The sequence below is a fragment of the Drosophila mauritiana genome, chromosome 3L, assembly GCF_004382145.1.
Source record: "Drosophila mauritiana strain mau12 chromosome 3L, ASM438214v1, whole genome shotgun sequence".
Classification (NCBI taxonomy): domain Eukaryota; kingdom Metazoa; phylum Arthropoda; class Insecta; order Diptera; family Drosophilidae; genus Drosophila; species Drosophila mauritiana.
The window spans coordinates 13,417,004-13,436,306 of record NC_046669.1 but is presented as its reverse complement, the minus strand read 5'-3'; the positions used below and the strand labels follow the sequence as shown (position 1 = coordinate 13,436,306).

General features: G+C 39.6%; 1 protein-coding gene across 11 annotated transcripts in view; it reads left to right on the top strand.

Moving 5' to 3' along the window:
- Positions 1–4,575: 4,575 nt before the first annotated feature.
- Positions 4,576–19,303, top strand: part of LOC117139762 (CUGBP Elav-like family member 4) — a 243,562-nt gene continuing 228,834 nt past the window's right edge. For all 11 annotated transcript variants that reach the window (XM_033302353.1, XM_033302345.1, XM_033302350.1 and 8 more), the window contains exons 1-2: positions 4,576–4,628; positions 7,997–8,106. In XM_033302353.1, the coding sequence (XP_033158244.1) occupies positions 4,598–4,628; positions 7,997–8,106 (141 nt within the window). In that variant the 5' untranslated portion in view covers positions 4,576–4,597. The remainder of the gene's footprint in view (positions 4,629–7,996; positions 8,107–19,303) is intronic.

Sequence of the window (19,303 nt, the reverse complement as noted above, 5' to 3'; positions counted from 1 at the left end):
TCTGGGATTCGTCTGCTTTTCGGTTGAAGCGTAAATGACCAAAAGGTCATTTGGCCATAATGTCTGCCCTGCCAAGAAAGCAAATTACAGCATGATTAATTATTAATTATTTTTGGGACTGTCTTGAACAGACCTTAGTGACTTTGCTGTCCTAACACAGTTAATTCACTTGTCTAGGATTGGGTTAGAAGATATTTACTTATATATTTACCTTATCGAATTTTTATGTTCTTCATCGGCGATGTGAATTTTGAAAAAAGTATGATCCATTTTAACTTATCTTCACCAAGTCCATAATAATTAAACGCCAAAGCAGGTTTTTACGCTTTTTCCCTCTTATGGGATTCAGGTGATTTGAAATCTTAAAAACAGCTTTATCAAATTAATAAATATTTCAATGAGAATCTGAAATCGATCCACTCAGATGAATTATTGCAAGTATTTCTCCTTTTAAACTTCAACAGATGCCTTGAATGTGTTGTCATTAAAGCTTTTGCCATCTTTGCCACATCTAAGCTCAAAACAAAGTACTTACTCCTACAAACGAACCATTATCTCACACTTCATACTCACATAAATGGCAAGATTAGATGCCATTTCGTTTGCTTTGTGGCTAGCCAAGTTGTTAATGTGCATCATCATATTCTTGAAATGAAATTAGGTGGCAAGGATAATGGCCAAACAAAGACGCAATTAAGGTTCACTGCCGCTCTAGTAGAAACATTAAACAACTTGAATTCTATTCTAACTTGTTAAATATCTAAATGGAATGACAATAGTCCTTCTCGTGATACAGGACACTCCTACTTTCTGCAGTCTCCCCTTCTAGTAGCCTAACCCCGTTTTTCTAAGCCGTACTTAATTAAGTTTTAATTTTCATCCCACATGAACTCAATTAACGTTTTTTAAAAAGTACTCTTATGTGGTGCCCGTCATCTTGGGCATTTCACCAAAACTAATTGCAGTCATGTTTAGGTTTTATATAGAAGCGCTTTAGAGTTAAATGCCTTTCCGCTTTTCTAATTAAGAGGAAGCCCGCCGACAAAAAACACATTCACCTACACAGCTAAGCAGTGTAGTGTTTGCACATTTTAGCAGCTAGGGTACCTGGGAAAGCGAAATGAATTTAATTTAAATTCATATAACCTCATATTTCCGAAAACAACAGCTAAATAAGCATATGCCAGACAATTCTGTTGGGGCAGGAGTCAAATCTAGAACGGGGAACTCAGTTAAGTAGCGGCGACACTACGAAATTTTTAATTACTCGTACTCAACTTTCAAAAACTGAACTGTGAGGGCTCGAGCAGGACGAGAGCTCATTTTGAAAATTTTCATAATTACTCGCCGCCCGACGACGACTTGTTAAGTCAAACAGAGAAAGGGAAAATCGGGTGAAAGGCGGGCAGAAGAGCCACGGAGAAAGTCAGTCGAGTTTCGTGGACGATTGCGGACGAGGTCCTGGTGGCAGGATAGCAATGGGTGCGGGTACATGGGATGCTGATTCAGAGCAGCACTCACATGAACGGCGACCAGGACTAAACGAACTTGTACACAGGAGCCCCAAGCCCCAACTCAGCCAAACACACTCATACCTTCACTTAGAATGAATTAATGTGTGTATGTGTGTGGCTCCGCTTGAGCACCTGCACCCGATGCGGTAGCTGTGTGGGTGATGGGTTGCATGTATCCTACCCCACATAAAAGGGGGTTCCGGAGAGGCCATGCACTTGAAACTAAAGGCTAAGTAGGCGCATTCACACAAACATTCCGGCACGAATGCAACTCGGTCTATCTACAGGACAGTTGTGTGGGTGAGTGCGAGGATGTGTGGGTGTTTTCGCGTGGGTCCTGTGCCACACACAAACACTCACACTCACAAGCAAAAGTTGAGTATCCGGCTCGATGGGTCCTCTTCAACCTGGCATTGGGCTGGTTATGTAATTAAATTTATTTAATTTGACTTATTATGCTCATACATGTACACACGCAGATATGCACGGCACAGTTGTTACAAACTAATTAGAAGTGAGCAATGTAAAGTAGGAAGTCTGTTTTTTATATAAAAAATCCTCCAACAAAATGTTAACCAATATTTTTCCCGTGTATGCTATGTTTATCCGTTTACTGGGCTTTTAAAACTTTTTCCCAAAATTCAGGCGAAACAACAATTTTAAAGAAGATGCGTCCAGCGTGCTACACGTAATTAACTTCTCCACGATTTAAGCACTTAATATTCAGTATGATTATTTCTCATTTAAGTAGGTCCCAGGACACTGAATTAAAGCACTTTTTTCCAGAGTGCATGCACGTATGTATTTAGATTCTCATCTACTTAGCCATATCTCTTCGCTTTCCGTGTGAAAGAGTGTCCTCGCTTAAGCTCATAAGCCTGACAAACAGTCTCACACAGGGACAAAAAGGCAAGATGAGGGTTTAGTGAAATTAATGGAATGAAAGCCAAGCAAAAAGTGACCAGCAGGCACATTAGAGAATGGTATACACAAACAAACAAATTATTAAAATTGCTCTATCTCAGATCTCTCAATTATTACCTTAGCTTATACAAAAACTTGATGTGTTAATTTGCCTCGGCAGGAATTTTTCGACTTTACTCTCTCTTAACCAAACCAATACCATGTAAATGAGGTAAAGCTAAAAGCATGCAAATTGTTTACATGAAAATTCCATTATGTTTGCCGAATTTCAGCGGGTGGGAAATGAGAAGATATGATATATGCGGGCTAAACGGAAAGCCAAAACAATGGAATTTGTTCGCCATGCTAATGGGTTACGACTAAAGCCAGACTAAAAGTAATGAAAACTTCCGGTAACATAATTAAACAGCGAGGAAATCACACACATATTCAACTGCAGCTAAGAGGAATCACATTTGGTATCATCATAACCAACATCATCGCCATCATTAGGGTTTTTTAAATCGAGTGTCTACTGCTGCGAATGTTCCACCAACTAGACTTATATCCCAGCATATATACTGATAAACCAATTGCTTAGGCTTCTGCATGAGTAAAGTGAATGGGGCATGGAAAAGGAGGTGCAAACTGGTAAATGCAAATCTATATTCTACACACCAAGGCTTGTGTTTCGTACGATGAGGCAAACAAGCATTTACAATTTGCTTCGTTCTAACCGAACCGAAAGATACCCTGTTTAGATAAGCTGATCTAACTTAGCTTAGTCAAATATACCTTTTTAAAGTTCACTCTGAAGGTTTATAAAAACAGAAAGCTGAGGCAGGAAACTCAGCAAGTCAGGAAGTCTGTCGACGTGAACGTCGTCATCGTCATCGTCATCATCAACCTCACCCTCCCCCAGTAGACGTCCTTATAGTCCTTGCTACCCGACTCCCCTCTTTGTTTTTTCTACAATGTTCCGGACTATTTTGGTTGAATGGTCAGAAAAGTTGCAGACAACACAAACACAGCCTGGCCAACAGAAGGAAGGAGCGAGAGGAGCTGTGGGCAAAAGAAGCTAGCTGGAAAGCTCATTGTTTTTTGGTTGAGGACAAAAAAGGAGCAGCTCCACACTGGCCCACGTGTGTGCTGTCCTGTTGTTAGGGGCAGGAATAGCAATAACGAGCAGAAAATTAGCAAGAAAATAAAATCGATATTTACTTGGAGTGCGTTTAGGTCGCTCATTAAAGATTTACCAGACGCATTTAAGGGAAAACCGATACTAACGACACCTTTTTGAGGTAGCTGATAATTTGGTCAAAAAGGATGGGAACGGTTACTTAAACATTTCAGTTTACTGCTCATTATGCTATGATATTATTTGATATCTACGAGTATCTTTTTAATGTTGCGAGTTAAAAGAAACTCGAATATTTAGAGACTTAACTAGCTTTATTTATTTATATAGAGGAATATGTGAGTCAGAGGCACAAATGTTGCTAGTTTCTTATGGGGAGCATTCCGAATTGCCCTTTATTTATTTAAAAATTGCTTGTGCATTGTTTTTCAATTCCAGCTTGGAATTTCCAAGTCATTTGGACCCCCGCAATTGCTCCCTTCCATTTCCATTAGCTTCCGTTGCGGAAGCGGAAATGCCACACAGTTGCGCAGTCAAACTTACTGAGAGTTTTACTAAAAATCAAAGGGTGAAAACTCCTACTCTTATGTTGGCGAACTTCAAATTAGTACATATATGGAAAACAATTGTTGTTGGCGGGCTTATAAGAGCCAATTTTGCAATGGCACAGAACTAATGATACTCTGACTTTACAAATATAAAATTAACATTACTTTTACTAAGTTAAGACATACCTTCTATAAAAAAAAACAGCGATATTTTAATAATATGAATTTTAAATTTAATTTGTTAAAAATATATTAAATAAATAATATATATAAATTTGTTGCCTAAATACTTGTAAACATGTTAATCAGTATCGTCTTTATTTCTTTCCAGGTCTTGGCACATTTTAAATTCAGTAAAACTGTGTAAAAGTCAGTAACGAAAGTGTGATATTACGAAAGCGAAAAATATCAGTAACTCTTAAAACTACAAGATAAAAATATATTTATTTGTGAAACGGAAAACAAAAAAAAAACAAAGCACAAAATTATTGATCATGTTGGCCTTTCATAACGAACATATTGCCAGTAAGTATTACCCAGTACAAGCCATTAAAACTTGCATCTCCTTTTATGAATTTGTATTTTTATATTATAACTCGGCCATGTTTCCATACCTTTAATGTAGCGCAGCACTTAATCGTTATTACACATATCCTTGAAGATTAAAATATCGGGAGGTTACCTCGGATAACCTTAATAACGTTAACCCTATTATTCAATTTAGTTAGATACCCCAAAATCCATCCGCAAAATCAATTTGCATTTGCAAATTTGGCAAGAGAGCTGTAATTGCTACAATGCGCTCTCTGCGCCCAAGAATTGGGTGGCAAGGGACTTAACTACTTGTGAGCCTCAAACTAATCAATTATTAAGCGAGCTCCATTTAACATTTAAAGGTTGCCCACTTACCTCCGGCAGGCATAGACTGGGAAAAACCCATTAGGTATAACAATTTCCTGTGTGATGGAAATGGAAGGCAACGAAGAATAACAGCAACTCGAGGCTGCACTTAAGATGTTTCACCGAAGCACCGACCAGGACTGCTCCTTTGTGTTAGCCGAGTGGTGAGACAGTTAAAACGGCCTGTTACATCGGATCTGCTCTCAATAAACAATAAAAGCACAGCCACGGCTGGCGTTCAACATCTGAAGCCTGCGGCATTATATTTAGGTTTAAGCACATAATAACTTAATACCATAAAAAGGATCAGAAAGAACACAAGCCACGGGCTTCCTCTTCAAGAGCTGGCATCAATTATTTACCTAGCCGCCTGTGCCATACATATTTGAAAATTAAAGCTCTCCCTCGTTGGCTCCGTTTTTGGCGTACAAGTGGTATATAATTCAGTGGCGGCTAATAAGCCTGCAATTTGCCTAACAACAGACACACGACTATTACAGCTCTTGCTAAACTTTGCTTACGAAAATATAGAAACTTTTTCGACCCTGCAAAGGAAACAATTTATTGCTCAAAGATACCAGATATTACCATTACTGCTTTTCAGTATTCTCTCTTTCTGTCCTCTAAAATAGTCTGAGAAAATCTGTACAAATTGAAGTTTTGTTTAAAAGTTTGTTCTGAAATTGCTTCTTAGTATTTGTACTAATGTATATGGATATTTTGCAGTTAGAGTCCTAATAAAAAAAGTATGCTATGATTTTTAGTATTCGTGAAAAAGCTCAGAAGCTCAGTTTTAATTGAAAATTTCGATTTTTGTTTTTTGATTCATATGCATTAAGTTTTAATTAATGAGGTAAGCATATTTTTTATTTAGCCTTAGCATGTTAAGCTCCAAAAAATGCCTATGAAATAAAGATACAAAATATTGCTAGTTTGTGCACCCAGACATTACATTTTTTCCCTGTTTTAACGGTCTGCGTTGCTTAAACAAGCCGCAAACATAAATTTGGCCTCGCCAAGAACCACTAATAAATGGTATGGGCCAACTTACGCTACCTTTACCGACTGCGGTCAGTGGGTTGGCAAAAATGATTCATTAGCATTCAGCTTGAAAGTTGATTTGCCGCAAAAGAGATACCAAACCGCACTTTCCCCTTGAAAGTGAAAAGTTTTAAAAGCCTACAGCAACTTATAATATTGCTTTGGAGGCACATTACGAGCGCCCCATGAGCAACATTTTGCCATGGAAGTGGTTAATGTGGGTTAATAAATTTAGCGAGTTGTGTGGCAACGTCGGAGTGGAGGAGTTTCAGATTTGTTTGGGTGTAAAAGTATAGGCAGCAATAAGGTTCAATTAAAATAATTAGTTTTAAGACATTTAATGAATGCAGACTCAGTAATATTCTGACTTAATTATTCGACTAAGCTCGAAGTGGTTATACAGTGCTGAAAACATTTGAATATCGTAACAGTTGGCAATCTTAAAAGCTTACAACAAATAATATTACTAAGGAAGTAATAAAAATCTTTTCAACACGGTTAAATTTAATACTCTATATTATTTATAGTTTTTTTTGTATGGTTCTTTAACAATTTTTTGTCCCTTTTCTATATCGATGCACACAACTGTACGTGCATGTATATATGAGAGTGATTTTTAATTAATAAACTCATTAGGCACTGGGTCTGGTCACCGTTTTTGCCGCCACACTATGTGAATTGCTCATTTTAATTACTGGCAGCTGTTATCCCCCACAGCACTTTCAGCTCCCCCATTGCCCCATTTCGTCCTTTGGGGGGACTGCACATAATTTCCTGGCATTTCAACAATGTGCCGACAATTTTTATGTTGTTAGACGGCGCTGACGTCGACAGTTGGCAGGTTGTTCGGTTGTTGCTCTTGCACTTGTCCCTTCGGTTGTTGTAGCTGGTCGCTTGTCGTTCAACTTTTGACGTGTTGCATTGTGTGGCCTTTTGAGTTGCCCAGACAAAAGGCCACGGGTAAGGACTGGGGGACAGGGCTAAAGGACTACTCCTGGCCTAAACGTGCCCGCGTTTTGGGCTAAAGGCTAAATATAATTGTTGCTGTTGCACAGGTTACACGGATATAAAAGGTGAACCTTAAAAAAATGTGAAATTCGAGAAAAAGAACGATGTGTTATGCATTTTTTATCATTTCTAACTATTATGTATGGGACACTTTTAAAAACTAACGCTTTCGACGAAAAAACTCACCACTGCTGGAGAAAAATTTGTTGCTCTTTCTATAAGCATGGCATAGATCAATTTATAAAATTTCATATGAGTTTTTCACAAATTTACCTAGCACCATTAAGTTTCTGGCTCGATGCCTACAGTAATGGTGTACATTTCTAAAAACCCAAGGAAAACAACCAAGTCTAGGCAATTTTTTTTGGAGTGTACCTGGAGCAGGAACAGACAGTCAATGGGGAAGAAGGGTGCTCTGGGTATGACCACATGTCAGGGGCTGGCTTCGTGCTGGCGGAATATGTGTTGCTAAATCGGTTTAGGCTGACACGAGCCTGTCGCCGCGCCGGTGGAAAACGGGGCGGTAGTTGAGCAGTTAATGAGGAGCAGAGACAGGATCCCCCTGCCATTCTCCAAGCAACACCTAGCGGGCCACCACAACCAAACAATGGGAAGGCGAAAAGCGGTGGGGAAAATTACACGGATTTATGAAAATGGCCACAAAACTGTGCTAAACACGTTGACGCTTTGCGCACGCAAACCGACATGTGTGTGTGTGTGTGGCGGTTAGCAGTCCTTCCCAATCCTTTCGCCAGGACATTCCACAGGGCAGAGGCTTTAATTGTGTCATAAAACGAACATGGTATTTGCGAAAGCAAATAGTTGTTTGAAATAATGTAAGAGATAGCTTAAAAACCATTCCCTTTGCGCCGCGACTAAACTTCGGACATTCCTCGCCTTACACTTACCACCGCCGATTAATAATTTAATGATTGTCATTGCAGGTTGCGCTTTTCTGACTTATTTCAGTCCGGAGAGCTCCGCCACGCCCGCCACGTCGCCCACGACAGGAGCACAGGCAACGCTCCACAATGACAAGCAGTCCATAGCAGGGGTAAGTGGCCAGGACAATGTCCTCGATTTCATCAATTAAGTAGCTAGACGTATAATTTTCTTGTAAATGCACCGGTGTTTGAGTGTTGTTTTTATAATTTGTTGTGGTATCTGTCGCTACTTTTATACATATTAAATATCATATTTATGAGGAGAAACTATGGACTAAGGCCTTGATTTAATAAATTCGATCCTGCATGCCAAATTAAAACTTGTGCAAATTCCCTTTGCTTTCGATTTCGTTGTTTATGGAATTTGCTCCATCGCCAAATTATTTCTGCAAAAAACTCTGACCAACCTTAAATGCGTTGGTCTGGGCTATTTTATGACAGACAGCCAAAAGGACGCTCGAAAATTGCAGCCATAATGTTTGAAAATTGATTGCAATTTCCAGTGTCAAAAATATAGATATATTCTGCTTTGTTTTTGATTTATGTTTGTTAATGTTTACCCTAATTGAGTTTTAGTTTAAAATGCCGAACATGTGTAACCATGTAAATGCAGTTAGGGAACACATGTTTCAGGTTGTTGATTATCCCCCCACCTGCTGGGAATTCTGTTTATGTGGCTGGAAAAGTAATTAAAATTTCTAAATTTATTTGAATTGAAGAAAAAAAATAACAAAACTAATCTTTGTTTGTCTTCAAATTGGAGGCAACTTTTCCTGACCTCACAATATTTCAATTATTGCAAATAAAAAAAAAAACAAATCTTGATTGTGTCTCCGGCTCTGTTTGTTCCCGGTCGAAAAACTCATAACTGAAATTTAATTTTGCTTAGAAGGACAAAAAGAGTCTTCAAAAGGAAATCAAACTAAACACAAGTCGGCAAGAACAGTTTATTGAATATGCAAAATGTTGTGAACTGCAGCACAGTTGTGCAAACTGGAGGACATCCTCGGTCCCCCTCTTTTTGAGATAGAAGAATAGATAGGCTGGTCCATTCAATCCCATCCTATCTGCTCCTTCAGCCTTTTGTTTTCATATTTTCTTTGTTTACTCTGACAAACACTGAGAGGGAAATTTGTGGCTGTTTTTGTGTGGAAATTTATTACATTTTCTTAGTCTAGGCCCGACCGGGCTCGCCGGTCTCTTCGGTCTCTCTGGGCTCTTGGGGAGGAGTTTATCTTTCTTCTCTGGCTTCTTTCAGAACTTTCAGCCTTGTCTTTTTCCATTCTTGTGCACTTGCCAATGTGCTACTGTGTGTGGCAAGAAGAAGTCGACTGTTGCTGCATGTGTGCCACTTATTAAAACTTGAGGGCGAGTCGAAGGAATTCCACCTTTGTTCTCTGCCTCTGCCGCATTGTTTTGCCAGCTGGAGACGGAAGGAGGCAGCAACTCTTCCTGTTGCATAATCAAGAGTTGTTTCATTAAATCGAGTCAAGGCAAGCCCAGTCGAGTCGGTTTAGAGGGGTTCATTCCTTGAGCAAATCCCCTTCTGATCTTTTAATTAACGTATCGAGTGCTTTGATAAGTGAAGGATCCTTCAAGTCGAGCTCTGAAGCGCACTTCAGCAAGGGCAACTTGCACACAGAAAGTGCAGTAATCATCCGGAGGACGATATAACTTCCGGTTTCCTCTTTGTGCTTCAGTTTGGCAGCCAGTTTTTTTGCGCAAACGAAATACGGCCTTTTGCAAAGAGGAAACAGTTTAGCATAAAAATAAAAAGTCAAGCTGTGGCCGTACAAGGCGGCGGTCATGAAAAAAGCCTGAAAACACCGCTCAACTTTTCATGGCAACTGGCAGTTTAGCTTTATCTGAATCTTATGCGCTGCTTTGTCGTATTCAAATTTCCCAAAACGACGCAAGAGAGGGCGGAGCCAGCCATTGGGTGGGAAAAGTCATAATTTTCTTTTTTCGAAAATGAAAAATATCTACTGCCAAGTAGATAGAGCAAGAACCAAATACGGAAAGTGGGCAGAAACTTTGCACATATGCCAGGGAATGGCTGTCGCTGATAATTCAAATGCCTTTGAAACGGAAGTTAAAGAAAAAGAAGTTAGGCTGAAAGGGTCAAGACTCCCGGAACGGGTATAACTAAGGGTTGATCGACTAAAAAAATGCCTAAAGTTAAACTCAGCTTTATTAAGCACATAAGAATATATGAATAAATATTGCTGGTAAATGATGAAAGGAAGGAAATACGTGTAATTTTGCAATAAGTTAGTCAACTGATTTAAATTTCCATTTATCAGTATACCTGGAAAGCCTATAATTAATTGAACCTCTCCGTGCATGGTTGTTTAATAGAACCAACTAGAAAGGCTGATGTATTTTTTCCTTCTGTCGATACACCTACCCCAAAAGATAGTGGAAAAAAGAGAATAGAGTAAGGCAAAAAACTAGCCGAGTTAACCAGAAAAATTCCGAAATCAGGACTAAAAAGGATTTAACCACAACCTACAATTAATCACGCTCGCCCCTGATGTAGCACAATTCATGAATGAATGGATTTTGTGGTTAGTTGTGGGTTTCCAGAACTAATGAATAGTAAATACCCTTACTCGTGATTAAAAAGGGGTAAACAAGTTTTAAGACCATTCTTTTGGCATTACACGGAACAAAAATTTGCTTATTGAAGTAAGTCTTTTTTTTGCTAACCATGCATATTGGCAATATCGGCTGACTTTAAAGAAAGGGTATATCCGTCCTGATGAAAAATCCTTTTGATTTTATAGCACACCTTTTTGGGTGCCACTCCTCTTTTCATTATTCACCCAAACTTTGTTTCGGCATAGAAAAAAGCAGAAATTTGTGTTGTTATTCCAGGCGAGAGCTGACCATAGTACACCACCATACCTTGTATGGTACCTTGGCAGGCCTCTGCCAAAATGAATCGAGCCGAGCCGAACCGAACCGCAACTAACTGAGCTAAAAGCCAAGCTATTCCTATTGGGCCCGAAGCCGCTTTGGTGCTGGACGCTTCAGTTTGGCAATTTATCTGGCCCCATCTGCATTTGTTGACTTTGCGCCGGCGATTGGGCCGCAGTGTACACTATTGTCCCGCTTTGCATAAGAGCTAACGAACTAGATTTTTTCCGCATTCTTTCCTTGGTCTCTGGGATCCGTCTGGCCATGGAGCCATGGAGCAGTGAGCAGTGGAGCCGTGGAATAGGAGCCCTGAGCTTGGCGTTCGCTTCATTGGCATATCAATCAACGGCCAAAAGCGGGAAACGAATTCACTTACTCACACCACTGGACGCGATGGATGGATGGGATGGCATGGTCTATATCGGTTGACGATGGCGGGGGTGGCGGTGCAGTTGGGGGTGGGTGTTGGCATGTTGGGCCGCTCAGGATTTTTTCTGCCTCGGCCGGATGCCATTTTAATTAAGTGTTGGCGGATGCCAGTTTCCAGGAAAAACAAGGACAACGGCCACACTCTGCCACTCTCTGCCAATGGCCAGCAGAGAGTGTAAGCGGGCAAGTGAGATTGCCCCGTGTCCTTCTCCTGGCCAAGAGGAATTTAAGATAAGAAAAAAAATATATACATATATTTTCGCCACATACTATGTTGAGTTGGACAGGAGATTTCTGTCGGCTGTTTTGCTCCCTCTTGCGGCTGACAGTTTTATTATTATTTTTGCAAATCAGTTAATTAATTAAGATGGCCAGCTGAGCCAAGCAGTCTGTAACGAAAATTCAGCAGTGCGGATGAATCAATCTTCAAGGATGATATTTAATAAAGCGATTTTCATTTGGCCAATAATGTTTCTCTTTAAGTTCACAAGCTTTCACTTTGTAAGATGTATATATCAACAATATTTTGGTAGTGAAATAGTTTTAAAAAATGAACGAAAATTATGTTTTTAAACAAATTTATACTAATACCCTTATATAACTTTTTCGCTTACTGAGATAAAGAGTTTGATTAATGTTGGAAGAACCAGCCTCCGACTCTATTCTTCGGCGGCCATAAAAACTGTCTGAGCCAAAGAAGGAACAATTTTCAACTTTATAAAGCCCATGAAATATTGCCGACACCGACTACAAAGAGAATATTTTATGCATGCGCATGTGTAAAAATATATTTTATTAGAAAACTGGTAGCTCCTCAACTCGAAAATGTTTCCGCACAAAGGGAGAAGTGGAAGCGCTTGAATATTTTTTGCATTTCAAAGCCAAATGCGCGACATTTTTATTGTAGAGAAGGAGCTTGACATATTCCAACAGCGTAATAAAAATGTCGATTTACATTGGTGCCGTATATCTGCCATTGCCTCTTTGTGGGTGTTATGCCACCTCGTCACTTTAGTGAAACCCAAATAAAACCACAATTTTGACACATAATTTCATGAGCATTTAAGGTCCCTTCAAGAAGAAGTTTTTAGTAACATTCTTAAGTATATTCTAGTTGGATTTTTTTTAGGAATATAGTTTGTAGAAATGTAAGATTTTAGACATTTGGTAAAATGTTGTTACTTTATTATTTGATATTTATTTTTTGTTAATTATATTAACTTTTGAATTCTATTCCTTCCGATTTGGTCAACAGTATTAAATGTTTTAATTCACTCTAGCACATTTGCATGTTTTTCCTATTTGTGTGTCAAGCACATTAAATGTGTATTTCTAACAATTTATACCATATAATTAATAATAAAGTAAGGTAAGTAAAATAATATCTTAAGTGTGTCGGAATGTTCTTTTTTTGAATGTATCTAAGTCTTTAATTAAGTCTTGAAGAGTGTGTGTGTATTTTTCGGTTTCAAGGTGGGGAAAGAGTAAAACAATCTCCAAATTGAACATACAGTTGGGTATTGGAAATAAGTTATAACTCATAAGAATCGATGTTGTTATTGACTCCAATATATTGATGTTGTTCTATAATTGATGTTGTTGTTGTTGATGTTGTTTCTACTACTCTACTGCTACTACTACATACTCATAAGCCTCTCTAAATACCGCAAGACCACTATCTGTTATCATGATTTCCGTTTAACTCATACCTATAACCATACCATTTACCAATCGATGTTGTGCTCCCTGCTCATTGATGTTGTTGTTTTTTGACCGTAAATATGCATATGTTTTTATTATTTCCCGTGTGACAGCTTCCTCGGATATCTGTCAGCATTTCGTGTTGTGTTTCTTGAATCTCTCATCAATTCTCTTGCAGGTTGCCTATCCATGTGGCGCCCTAAACGTGCGGCGCTTGCGCTGGCAGCAAAATCCACAATCCTTTGGATACCCTTACCCTCGTCTGCAGCTGCAACGCCACCAACAGCAAACACTACCAAATCAGCCAACCAGTTCCGGCCGCCTCAGTTTGAGCAGCCGCCACAGTTTGCGCGATTTCTGCAAAACCCAGGCAATTTGCTAACAGCAATTGCATTCCGCTGCCAGCGATGCAAGTGCCACCTCAGCAACAACATCATCAACAACATCATTAAGAAATCCAACATCAACATCAAGCAATCCAGGAACAATATCAAGCCCATCGGGTCAACTTCTGCAATCGCACAAGCTGCACATGCAACTGCAGCAATTGCCGGGCCAGATTAGTTACAGAAAATTGGTAGGTGACTCACAGTCTAAGCCAAACATGAACACCGATAAAATGTCTTTTAGGACAGTTTTTTATTTAAATGTTGTCTTAAGAATAATATATGTGGGTCAGCTTATTTAGTAATTATGTTTGTTAGCATAATTTTTATGTTATGTCTAATTTTGAGATCAGGGTTCTGTTTTAATAACCATATTCTTGTTAGACACCTAGCAAGGTAAATTATTAGAAATTAGAAGCGAGCAAACATTTTTGACATTTGCGTTGTGATATGTACAAGGCTTCTTAGTCGAAATTTCCGATAATAATTCAGCAATTTCGGCTGGCATTTCCGCTCCCAATTCTGGATCCAACATATTTGTTCTGCAAACATTTAATGCCTTAATACAACGTACCACAACTGACTGGGGGCGTTCCATCTTCATCGTCGCCTCCCCCCGCTTGTTTGAAGTGGGTGTTTAGGTGTGTGCTGTTCTCGTCATCATTTCCATCAGCCTGGATAGCTTTTCAAATTCCAAATTTATGCAAATTTTGTCTGAGCCGCGCGACGGGCGACGAGCACACGGCATTTTGCTCATGAATATTTGTGCCAGCCCAGGCCCGTAAAGCCGCCCACACATTCAGAGCGCCACCCTCTTTCAGAAACGAGTATATATGTATATACACATGCGAAATTGCGCTTTTCTCCCATTCGGTGTTTCCCTCTATTTCTGGATGTGGATATGGATGTGGATGTGAATGTGAATGCACCGTTCCCACCGAAATGCTCATGTGCGGGGGGCATACGTCGCCCTTTTTGTATTGCCATCAATCATCAATCAATTTTTTCAGCAGATGTGCGATTCCCTGCCATTGCTCCAGCATACTTATAGACCCGTCGCAGTCGAGCCAGAAATATTGGAGGGCGCGCGCTCACCTAGGCGTGCCTTGTGCCTTCAGTCTGGCCATGCCAATTTAGCAAACTGTTCGAAAATCCCAACCCAGCAGCCCTTCATCTCCTGCCATCGCAGGACTCCCAGGGCTGCACCAGCTCCAGACCCGGCGGACGCATAATTCCGGTTGCTCACCCGCGTTTAAATGTACATCACGTAAATTCCGAGCAAGATGTTGTTGCCAACAGGATGGGCTTCATCTGCCACCTACCAATCTCTATCGTGTATGTTGCCCGGGAGCACGGAGCTGCCCTTCAGCAGCGCTGGACATGACCAGCTCAATTCGGTTTAAGAACTTTAAATTTGCTGGACACTCTTTGTTTTTGCCCACTTCATTACGAAGTTTTAAAATATAAATAAAAACTGCTGGCTTATTAGCTGGTGAACTGCTGAACATCTGGATCAGTTACCATTAGTTTCTATCTATCCATTTTTATAATCAAATTATAAAAAGAATATAAAGTTCCTTGGCAGATAAGTGAACATTTTCTGGAATGAACCCATGAGTATTATGGCTTTAAAATATTTAATCTGCGCCTGGAATTCTAGTTTATCAGATACATGTGAATTAAATATATCCTTTTCCATTAACCAACAGCTAGCGAACACAAAAAGCACCACATTAAAGCCCTGTAGAATTTATCGGTTCCTTAAAAACATTAGGTTCGAACAATTCCCACATCATCAACAATTGACAGCACTTGCGGCATATTTCTGGCATTCAAAGAACAGATCCAGAGGTGAACAAATGGCAAATATGCATAACGGCCCAAACCGAAAAGTATTTCTGCCTTTTCCCTTCCCAATTTCGATATCTACTTCCCAAGACGAAAACAAAACCCGAACCCAAAAAGTGGCGGAGAACTATATGTACATACATATAGAAAAATGAGTAAGGTATGATTTCTGGCACAAGGCCAAACTTGAGGCATCCACACGGGTCTCGAACAACCAGACAAACACGTCACGAACTGGGGAATAAATACAGGCTGAGGAGCAAAGGAATTCCTAAGTATTTTGTATTGTTTTCAATTGTTTGTTGGCAGCCAAGCATTAATATGATATTGATGAGTATGTACACGGAATCCTTAACGTTACTTTGAGAATACAGGGTTAGACCTTTGGCGACCGTTGGGACACGGGTATCCCTTCCTGGGACAACGTCTAACCCAAGTTTTGTTTATGCCGTATCGATGTTTTCAATAAAATTCAATAGAGACAAGAAATTCCGTAGCACATGCAGCTCTTCCTTCTCTTAAAGCTTTTTCAAGCTCGATTTCTGTACAATTTAATGGGATTTTTCTTTCCGAGAAAAATTTATTTATTTTATTTATTTTTGTGCCCAAAAATTTGTTGTGTAAATTCATGTAAAATATATATAGAAATATTCATTACATATTTATCTAGTTTTAGGAAGTGTGAAAAATTTCAAATTCGCTGTTGTCATACACGTCATGGAATAAAAAATTCAATGGCCCATAACAGGAACTGTTTAAACACACAAAATGTATCAAATATTTAAACTTTACAAGTTAAGCCAATCTTAAATTCATGAAATTAAAACCAGATAAAAAATGATATAAAAATGAGTGCAATTTTGATTCATAATGTGCAAGATTCTTATAGCTAATATGGAATCAAATCATTATACCAATGCAAAGCACATCTTCTACAAACTGTTTTTCGTTGAAGGTGTGGCTGGTCCCTATTGGTCGATACTATAACTTAACTGACTTATGGTCCGCCTGCACTATCTGCTCAAGCCCATTCCTTTCCTGCTTTCAACACTTGTAAAGTTACGCAGGTAGGAAACTTGGGCACGGATTCATTTGCTACCCGTAGTGAGCTCGTGTGATTTGTCGAGGAAGTCGGTGAGTTCCACGGACAACTAAGGCAGCTAAATGGGGAAGTGGAATGGGGTGGGCTGTTCTCACACGAGTGAGTGCATTAGTTTGTTGTCCATGCTGTCTTAGGTCCCATTCCCCCCTCGTTTTGTTGCCTTCATGTGCAACATGCAACAAACTACACGGCCAAGTTGCAGTCACTTCATTTGTGTGCGACCGTGTGCGTTTTCAACTTTTGTGTGACAGTCCTTTTTGCTTTTTGTTGGCTGCTTATCACGCATGCTAAACAAGCAGACTGCAGGACTCAGCGACGGGCAACGAAAATACAATTTGAATTTTGATAAAATGCAGTTGACTTTTTGCGGTGCTGTGTGGAGTCCTTGCATGCCAAGGACATGCCGCCCACCAGCTGCCATCTGTGCGCTTTCTCTCTCTGGGCGACACTCATTGATATTTTGGGCAAGCGTAGCGTAAATTCAATTTAATTCTGTGTAAATTGGCTGCAAATGCAATTTACAAGTCCAAAGATGCAGCTGCCTGGATTGCGTGTGCTGGAGTTTTTTTCCTCCTTCCTTTTGGAAGCTGTCCAGGATGACGAGAACTTAAATTTTAATTCTATTTTCGCTAGTTTCTCTAGAGCCAACAAGTTTTTGGGAATACCATAACAGGGCGACTGCTTGGATAAATATTTAAGCTGTTCGCCGATGTACGACTTTTATGCTTTTTAAAAAATTGACCTGAGCTGGTTATCCCAAAGCAGTTCCTTTACGCTGGACATTCATATTGGTTTTGTCTTTTGATACTTAGTTATTCTGCGATTCCCACAAGCACCAACTTTTTGGTCTCCGCCTTGGCCAATACAATCGATCACTGGGGCTTAATAAAATGCTACGAAGGTCTTTCGCAACGACCCGTAATACCTCCAGTGAACTTCCAGGAACTCCTCAAGCTCCCATTAAAACTTTGGCTTAGGTACGAGTTAACGCGTTAAGCTGCAACAAGAAGTTAGAGGACTTGAAATAGCTTTTAGGTTTCAGGTTTGCGGGGTCATAAAGCAGCGAGGAGTATTTGCAGTGCCGCACTGGAAATAGTGTTGCATATTGCCCTCTGTGATTTATGCCAGTCATTCTCAGACGACCAACCCACTCATACACTCCCTCAACACTTCCTCTTCCACTGTGGAGGAGTCCTTCCTGGACTGAGCTATAAATGCCAACGCAGAGCATAGTCTAACTGAACGAAAGCTGAAGTCGCCCCGCCTCCAAAGCGAAGGCGGAAGTTGGCCAGGCAAAGAGGAAAAATGTTGATTAAATATGCAAACACGCAGACAGTTTAGTTAAAATGAAAAAACTAAACGCAAAGGTAAAGTTAACTTAAAAGCCCTATAATTAAAATGTAGCCATGAAATCGACGCTTATGGGTAACGGCTCTTAACCAATTTGTTTAGTTGCTCACGAAAGGCATTAACTAACGTTCATCAATATGCTAATTTAATTTTAACAAAATATGAATATGACCCATTAAACATTTTATTTTATTTCATATAATGCTTTCCCGGTATGCAACCTGAGGTTTCGAGGTTCCTTTCATTGCCTGAACAACTTGCTTATAGAGATTTTAAAGAGATATTTCAAGACCATCCAGGTCTACTTTATGTATCCCCAATCAATATGATATTTATGTTCGGGTGCCAACAAACAATTGAAATCAATACAAAACACTTGGAAATTCTGTTGCTTCTCTTGTCCATTCAGAAATATTTTATGTCTTGCCTGTGGAGATTCCACTTGTGTCTGTTTTTACTCGTCTGTGTTCTCTGGGCATGTCCTTGTTCAAGAACTTGAAGTTTTTTTGTATATGGTTTTGTTATCGCCTTTTCGGGTTTTTTTTTTATGAGGTCGATGTGGCGTAGGCATTGTTTTTGTGATCGAGTGTAATACATTATAGTCATTTCGATGGCCTTACTTCGATGCTTTGTCTGCCACAAATAGGCCTCATGTGCTGTCAAGGGTCTTATGTTGTGGGAATGGGTATAAAATGAGACAGCTTTAGGATATAAGCTTAAGTAAGAGTTTTATAAGAATTTTATAAATAATATAACTAAACTAACTTTGTGTTTTGATTTTGTCATTTTTAGGTAAGTAACAATCGCATTTCAAATGGAACAAGTGAGTAAAATTACAAATATTAAATTTCATTAAATTAACGGAGATGCCGCCTTTAAGTTCATTGCTTTTGAACCCTATTTGTTAATTCTGAAAAAATGTGCAGCATTCCCTGCGGGCTGTGTAACAAATTTTTAGTGTATCACAAAAAACACGTAAAAGGGAGTCTGAAGGCAGTCTGAAGGCAATAAATCAATCCATATCCCGGCTTAATATGTGGTCTGTCAATTTGGGGCCAGGCTTTTTATCTGCAACTCGAGACTCAGCATCTGCGCCTGTGGTTTTGCTGCTTTTTCAACCAGCTATCGGAATAACGTGCAATTTTTTGCCCCCGATATTTCTATTCCGCTTTGAACTAATTTTTTGCTGAGGACATTGATAAACATGTGTCCTCGTGTACCCTGCAGTTGTCTTTTGTTTACCGCAATGATTGCGGGCTGAGCCTTTTATTTGTTCGTTTCCTTCGGCAACTCAGACAGGGATTGTTCGACAATGCGTTCTAAATCAAATGTCAAATGAATTCGAGGTGGTAGACAGAGAGTAATGTGTGTGTTGCCATCGGGGCTTTAAAGGACATCCGCATTGCTGAAATCTGATTGTAGCGGGCGAACGAGTCGATTGAACGGAAAAGCGCCATAAATTGCCCAACTCATTAATTTGCTGTTATTATTGCTCATTTTTGTCGGGTTCATTGTCCAAATCCTCGGACAGCGCGTTCATGTTCTCGGTCCCAAGCGCATAATTGATTTAAA